The following is an 8670-nucleotide window of genomic DNA, read 5'->3' on the forward strand; positions in this document are numbered from 1 at the left end:
TTTTGCCAAATTTTGCAAACTATAACTCCTGCCGTTTATCTGCCAGGATCTCATTACCTAAAGATGTTGGAAGATGCCATTGATGTCTGTGATAAAGTGTAAAAAAAAAACCTGCATCTACACATGTTTATTAGGTCTGCTATTCAGAATATGTCACAGCCACTAAGGCCTATGAAGTTTAACGTTAACCTATTATTTTTCCCAGTAAATAAAGTAGCCCTGATACCATATGATCACGTTTACTGATAGGACTACCTGTAAAAGAGGAAGTAACATATTAAACTTTCTGGAAGCATGTACATTTTCTGCTTCCCAACCACTGGAAGTATTCAACCAGACAGATGGGTCAAATACCACCCCCCTCCCCCAACTGAGCTTCCTTCTGCTGGCTTATATATCCTTTAGTGATGGAGGAACCACAAGAACTAGTGTTCTACAGACTTGCAAGTGAGTAAATGGGACAGTAGGGTTTATTTACTAAACCTGAAGAGGTGCAGCTGTGCATGGTAGCCATTCAGCTTGTTCATTAAAGCAGAGTTCCACCCAAAAATGGAACTTCCGCTGTCCGGATTCCTCCCCCTCTCTGGTGTCACATTTTGCACCGTTCAGGGGGGAGCAGATACCTGTCTAATACACTTCCGGTCCATGTCTGGCCACTCCTCCATCTTCTGGGAGACACACGGGACCACCCACGATGCGCAGTGCGACTCACGCAATAGGGGACTAGACTGTGAAGTAGAAAGTCTTTACTTCCTGACTCCATTACTAGCAATGCTAGCACCTCCACCTGGAGCCGAGGGACAGGTCGGCTTCAGGTGAGGAAATTGCGGGCGCCCTGGACAGGTAAGTGTCCTTATTTCAAAAGTCAGCAGCTGCTGGCATTTAATTTTTTTTTTTCAGGCGGAACTCCGCTTTAAGGTTGGGTTCACACTGGTACAACATACACTCCGACATTAGGAGCACACGTCACATTACGTGTTTAAATGGATGGTTTCCTATGAGAGCTATCTTAACTTGTCCAACTTTGAAAAAGGTTCCTGTACTACATTGGTCCTACTTCAGCCCATTAAATATCATTGAAGTCGGATCATCATCTTAACTCCACTGGAACCCCACGGCAAAAAAAAAGGCATAGGGTTCCCCCACAATTCCATACCAGGCCCTTCAGTCTGGTACGGATTTTAAGGGGAACCCCCGCGCCTAAATAAACAGCATGAGGTCCCCCCAAATTCCATACCAGAACCTTATCTGAGCACGCAGCTAGGCATGTCAGGACGGGACAAGCTAGCGTCCACCCCATCCCCCCCCCCTGGACCATACCAGGCCATATGCCCTTAACATGGGTGCTTTGGGGCAGGGGGGCTCTGCACCTCCCACCCCATAGCACCTTATCTCCATGTTGATGGGGTCTGCAAGCTGGGGGCTTTAACAAGGGGGGTGCCAGATCCCTGTGTGAATGAGTATGGGGTACATTGTACCTATACTCATTCACACAAAAAAGTGTCAAAAATGTAAAACACAGGTTTTCTCCCTCCTCTGATGTATTCATCCTCTGCCAGTTCTTCTCGCTGCACTGATGTCTTCTCCTGCTGTCAGTTCTTCTCTCATCGCTGTCTTCTTCATCTGCTGGTTCCTTCTCTGATCTTCTCCTGATGCTCGCTGCCTCTGTGCTCGAAAAAGGGTCTGATATGAATTGGGGGGGGGGGGGCTACACTGTTTTTTTTGGCTTGAGGGTTTCCTTTCAAATCCATACCAGACAGAAGAGTCTTTTTTTTTTTTTATATATATATTTTGGCATGGGGTTCCTCTTCAATATTCATACCAGACTCAAAGGGCCTGCTATTGTCGGGATCAAAGTCAGATCCCGTTCATTGAAGTCGGACAGGAGTTGGACACAGGGCAAAGTCGGATCCATAGTCGTACAACTGTCGTTTCGTACCAGTGTGAACCTGGTCTTAAAGGGGTTGTAAAGGTAATTTTTTTTCCTAAATAGCTTCCTTTACCTTTGTACAGTCCTCCTTCACTTACCTCATCCTTCGATTTTGCTTTTAAATGTCCTTATTTATTCTGAGAAATCCTCACTTCCTGTTCTTCTGTCTGTAACTCCACACAGTAATGCGAGGCTTTCTCCCTGGTGTGGAGTGTCGTGCTCGCCCCCTCCCCTGGAATACAGGAGAGTCAGGAAGCTCTCTACGTTGCAGATAGAGAAAGGAGCTGTGTGTTAGAGAGCGTCCTGACTCTTCTGTATTCCAAGGGAGGGGGCGAGCACGACACTCCACACCAGGGAGAAAGCCTTGCATTACTGTGTGGAGTTACAGACAGAAGAACAGGAAGTGAGGATTTCTCAGAAGAAATAAGGACATTTAAAAGCAAAATAGAAGGATGAGGTGAAGGAGGACTGCACTAAGGTAAAGGAAGCTATTTAGGAAAAAAAAATTACCTTTACGACCCCTTTAAGCTTGGACAAAAAAAAAATGGAAGCTGGTTTCCAGGCAGAGCTGCACCAGATTTTTCACTCTGTAGTTTTAGTAAATCAACACCCCCCCCCCCCCCCATTAAAGGATCAAGTTAATATGGCACAAGACTGCATTACCAAATTACTATTATTTTGAGTAGAATATTAGCTTGGTGTTGACATGAATATTGCTGTTGCTTTCTAGTGCATGCTAGTCAAAGTCTAGTCAAAGAGCATATAGTTTGGCTACCTGAAACAGTGTCTGTTCACATCAATAGAGACTGCAGAAAGTATATTTCCAATCTATGTTTAGTAGATAGTTTTTTTTCATTATTAGGTGAGAAAAGTAATTAATTTGTATTTTGTCTTTATCTTCTACAGTTTTTTCGCCACCCAGCAGCCAGGATTCTGGATTGGTTTCTTTGTCCAGCAGCTCTCCAATCAGCAATGAAAGCACCAAAGGTGTAGCAGAGTGTGAAGCTCCCACTGATGCCTCCACCTACACAGTAACAAGCATGGCTGATGACACCAAGATCTGATGTAACCACATGCTGAAACCATCTTTGCAGTAACGGTCTAGCCATACAAGTTAGGTCTACTATAGAGTTATATGTAAATACTAAGCAGGGCAGTTCCCCCCCTTATGATTCATCCCCTTACAAATGTTAAGACAATTTTATGATCTGCATGGCATAAGCCACTTTATCTTAGCATCACAGGTTTTCCCATGGTTGACACGTATAATAATTTTAAGGTTGGCAAAACAGGAACCCTTTTAGTTTCGGTTAAGAGTCCAGTAACTCAGCACTAACATTTTCATAATGATTTGACAGTTTGAGCAGTACCCCAACAACTGAACATTACTCAATCTTCCTGCCCTGATTACGGTGTGTTATCTTCTTTCATTGATAAAAAAAGAAATGAATGCTTAGCAAATAATAATTTCCACTTGTGGTTTCATGCATTCTAATTGATGGTTTAATAAGGAAGCAATTTACCCAAGTGCGTGTTCATTTCACATACTCAGCTTCCCTGGAAATCCCAAATGGTTTAAAGTAAAACTCCAAGCAACCTGCTAATACACAGTTGTAATACATATTTAATAATTGTTTTACCTGCCAAAGGATTTGAAATTCTGGTGAACCATTCATGTGACTCAGATACCTTAGCCCAGTGATGGCAAACCTTGACACCCCAGATGCACTCTGCAGTGTAGTTGAGCATCATGGGAAATGTAGTTCCAAAACATCTGGGGTGCCAAGGTTCGCCATCACTGCAGGCTTAGCCACACTGTAAAGCCAGAAAGTTCACTTTCGTTTTTCCTAGTTTAGGAAAACAAAACCAAGATAATGCCACTCCAGGTGAGTAATTGACTCATATGTGTTGTGAGCATAGATCAAGGGTGCCGCACAGCTCGTCTTGTGAGACCAAGTGAAAATGCATTTTTCTGCACTCCTCGGAAGTATTAAAATGACATTTCATGTATGGCAGGAACACAAAAAATATTTTTTTTGTGCTAAATACAGTGCTTACTCAAGCCATACAAGTGATGCCGTTTTAATACTTTAATAAAGATATAGCGGAGTGCAGCAAAATTGCGGACTTTTGCATTTTCGCTAAGTTCAGCTTTACAGTTTCTGAGGTCAGTTCCCTGCTCATATAACAAAGCTGCTGATAAAGTCCATACAGTGTCCAATGAACAGGGTAGAGGCAGAGGAGTTACTAGAAAGCTGCATTACTGAGCCAGAAAATTGATGCATCACCCGTGTGACGGTGCAGCTTGACAGATGTGTGTAAATCACAAGAATGGTCACAATTCTAAATCCTTTTGAAGGTATATGCACTTCAAATGTACTTAGCTGTTTGCTGGGAGATCTACCTAAACACCACGGAAGCTAATTGGGTGTTAGACATGAGCACAGCCCAATACAGGTTACTGGCCCAGATATAATCAACTTTACTAAGTGTAAAGCTATAACAAAATTAGTGCAAAACCACGCTAGGTCGTGGGTAATATAAAAAAAAAATAAGCAGCTTGCAAAAAAAACCTGTGATACCAGTTCCTAATATAAATAAACAAAAAAGCAGCGCTACGAAGTATGAGTTCATATAAGCCCAACAAATAACTGTAAATAAAGTGCAATCACTTAAAAAATGTACTTATCAAAATATACAGTACAAAGCAATAAATCTTCAAAATATAAAGTGCAGAGAAATGAATGATCAAAATATAAATTTCCCCTTTTCTTGCACACGTGACATCCCTTGGAGGATTACACACTTTGGATGTTCTGTGATAGGACTTTGTTGATTCCTTAATGGACTATATACACATATTTTTGAATGATGTAATACATTTTTGCTATATGGACTTATTTATGCACTATTAGTTGCACCTTTGCACTTTGTTTATTTATTTCTCTGCACTTTATATTTTGAATTTTATTTTGCTTTGCACTGTATATTTTGATAAATACATTTTTTAAATGATTGCAATTTTTCACCTTATTTAGTTATTTGTTGGGATCATATGCACTCGTTCTTTGTAGCACTGCTTTTTTTTTTATTTAACTTTACTAAGTGCCTAAAGTGTTACATGTTTTAGACAGACAAATGAGTTGAATATAAAATGTAATGAATGTTTCATATTATGCGTTGACATGTTTTAATACTGTATGAATATTTTTGCTGCATGTGGTTATCAGCAACTTTGTTCTTGTTCTTCTCCATGTACCAAGACAATGAAAACCAAGCTAGATTATTGCAGAGTACTTTACAAGGTTGATTAAAAATAAAAGTGGACGTCTGCTGTTGGATGTATCATTCAACAGCATGGTGGAACCTTTGCTTCCTTCATACCCTCTGCCCTGTATGAAAAGATGTAATCGTAGACAGTGAAACACCTCTCCACTTGTTTCTCTGCTGCTCACCACACACAACACTCAGGGGGTTGTTTACTGAAGGCAAATCCACTTTGCACTACAAGTACAAACTACAAGTGCAAAGTGCACTTGAAATTTCACTGAAAGTGCACTTACAAGTGCAGTCGCTGTAAATCTGAGGGGTATATCTGAAATCAGGGGAAGCCCTGCTGATTTTGTCATCCAATCATGTGCAAGCTAAAATGCATTTTTTTATTTTCCTTGCATGTCCCCTTCGGATCTACAGCGACTGCACTTCCAAGTGCACTGTCAGTGCAATTTCAAGTGCACTTTGCACTTGTAGTGCAAAGTGGATTTGCCTTTTCGTAAATAACCCCCACAGTGACCAGATGTATGACTAGTGCTCCAGAGCAGCCCTGAGGTTCCACCAAACGCTGCCAGTTAGTCTAGCAGCTCAGTACTGCCTGCCTTACAAAATCCATTGTTTTTTAACAGGGTTGCAAGACTGACTGGAGTTGATTTATTAAAACTGGAGAGTGCAAAATCTGGTACAGCTCTGTATAGAAACCAATCAGCTTCCAGATATTTTTTTTTTTATCAAAGCTTAGTTGAACATTCTGAATTTAGAGGCTGATTGGCTACCATACAGAGCTACACCAGATTTTGAATTCTCCAGTTTTAGTAAATCAACCCCATTGTGTTTTGCAGCCTGGATCAGGAAAAGCAGTGGTTTGCAGAAGAAGTCCAAGCTGTAGTTATCTCATAGATGCTGGCAAGCGTTAATCCAACAACGTATGACCAAGTCGATCACAGCCCCTCTTTTGAAATATAGCACTTACAAACACTTATGCCTCGTACACACGGCCGGTTTTCCCGACAGAAAAACTGCCATGACAGCTTTGGTCGGGAAAACCGGCCGTTTGTATGCTCCACTGCAGTGTTTCCCATAGGAAAACTGCCGAGCAAAAAAAAAAACGCAGAGAATCGCAGCGGGGAAAAAGAGAACAAGTTCTCATTTTTTTTTGCTCACAGTTTTTCTGTTGTGAAAACTGCTATGGAGCATACACACGGCCGGTTTTCCCGACCAAAAGCAAACATGGCAGTTTTTCCCTTCAGGAAAACCGATTGTGTGTACGAGGCATAACAGTTCTGTTTTTGCTATTTTACCTCTTCCTTTATATTGTATAACAATTTGTTAGACTTGTTTATGTATTACAATACATGTGACAACTTTTTGTTCACTTGTCCCTCTAAGGGTGCAAATGATTAGTTGTCCTTCAGTCCCTCTAGTTGTTATGAACACTGAATAAGCAGATTCAGGATATAGAAGCTACATCTCTACATGGTTTCCCAGTTTCTGCCATTGCAGGAAAACCATGATTTTCCTGAATTGCCTATAATTGCTGAGAATGGAGCTTAAAGCGCGCATTGAAAGGGCAGCATTCAACTGACTGACACAAGGGAGGAGAATGCCCTAGGCACTATGTGTAAAGTGCCAGACCACATTGACCATAGACATTGGAGAAGGTGTGCATGTATCATCTGTCTATCTTGCATGGTCTTTTGGGCCAATTTGCTCCACTAAACGAGTGTTATATTTTCCAAAGTATTCTTTTTAGGGATGAACTGCATGCAGACAGTCTCATCCCTTGTGATTATGGAAAGTTTTCTAAGCTGTCTATTTGTGTTACCCCCCAAAGAACACTTATTTGGGGCTGTTGTACACGGGATCATCTCTCAATCTGACTGAGAGATCTGATCGAGAGATTGTCAACTAATGTCTATGGGCACCTTTAGTCCACCAAACAAATGAAATTAGTGTGTGAGGTGCAAACACTTGTGCTTACTGCGGTTAGTGTCCACTTTTATTTGTATAAGTAGAAAGCTCCATTAAATATGAACTATAGAAGAGAGGGTTAGAAGCAGTTCTAGTTTGTTTTAAATAAAAAGTGGATTTTGTTTTATAAGAATGTAACACATAAATTCCATTACAGTAGATGTCTGTGCATTGTGAGTTTTAAGGTTTTGTACGGATATTAACACTAGACGTGTATTAGCTACATCTTAATACAAGTGGTTTCATAATTAACCTTATTACACACTGTGTTAATACTAAGCCTAGGCTGAACGGTTACACTGAGTTGTATTCTTTATTCAAGTCTCATGAGCATTGTTCTATGTCATTGCAGCCGCACTGGAAATAAAAAAATAAAAAAAAAATGTTATTGATGACTAAATTTACCTGTGTGTGTATACTTGGTGAGCTGTATTAAAATAGAAAAAAAAAAAAGAAATTACTTGTATTTTCTTCGCCTTGTGCTTTTGAAAACATCTATTTCATCTCACCCCCATCTGTTGTAATCAATAACCTGACCATCTTGTTTTTTTATTAAATGTACTTACTCTTAATTTCATCCACCAGTGGTTTTAGAGAGAATAATGTGGAGTTACCTATATGGCTTTGACATTATAAATCACTTCTTGAGGCTGCATCGTATAGCGGTATCGATTGATCCTGATATATCACAGAAATTTACTGTCACTTCTGTTTTCAATTAAAGATACAATCAGTCAGATAATGACTTAATTGGATTTTACAGAAGATTGAGTTTTATTGCCTAGTGCTTTACGAGTTTAGTTAAGGCAGATCATTTTATCACACTTGTCAGCCAGTTACTGCAGTCTCTGTGCCCTTCGAGTGCCACTATTGTGACAAAGCCACACACTATAGGGCAGGGAGGGAAATGTATACACTTCTGCCTTTAGGGCTATATACAGTTTTCATTGAAAAAGCCCATACAAAGGAGGTTGGGCTGTTATGCTCCTAGCTTTGCTATTAATGTCATGTATATGATCTGTCAGCATAGTATAACTATGTAGACAAAAGGATCTTCTATTAATTCTGTTACAGGAGTTGTCAACTCAGCACATCAGCGTGTGGGGCTTTCAGGTTAAGTTCACATCAATAAAATGCAAATCAAAACTGATAAGGTCACGGCCTTTCCTTCTCATTCAATGCTCTCTTAATGTTAAGTGTGGGTTAAGTTAACTCCTGCAGTGCTGCCTCTCTAAGTTAGCTAGCATACTCCACTATTAGCCGTCGTCTTGACAAATCGGATATTGCAAAAAGTTATCTTTATAAATATGAAAGAGCTTTTTTTTCTATGCTCAGCTATGCACACTATTCAAATTCTATTTCCTATTTTTGTATAAAACTCTAATTAGGACAGGATGCAAATTGAATGGTTGCAGTATAAAGTATGATGATGATGGAAAGTAGCCGTAAGATCTGTAAAAGTTTTTCCATGAATTTTGGCATGTTGGATTAACCAC

At 40.2% G+C, this 8670-nt stretch overlaps 1 protein-coding gene across 1 annotated transcript in view; it reads left to right on the forward strand.

Annotated features, from left to right (window-relative positions):
- Positions 1–5266, forward strand: part of DMRT1 (doublesex and mab-3 related transcription factor 1) — a 182540-nt gene extending 177274 nt beyond the window's left edge. Inside the window, exon 7 of the mRNA XM_040357176.1 lies at positions 2837–5266. Coding sequence (XP_040213110.1) covers positions 2837–2994 — 158 coding nt within the window. The 3' untranslated portion in view covers positions 2995–5266. The remainder of the gene's footprint in view (positions 1–2836) is intronic.
- Positions 5267–8670: the final 3404 nt, after the last annotated feature.

This window comes from Rana temporaria, chromosome 1 (assembly GCF_905171775.1).
Source record: "Rana temporaria chromosome 1, aRanTem1.1, whole genome shotgun sequence".
In the NCBI taxonomy this organism is placed as follows: domain Eukaryota; kingdom Metazoa; phylum Chordata; class Amphibia; order Anura; family Ranidae; genus Rana; species Rana temporaria.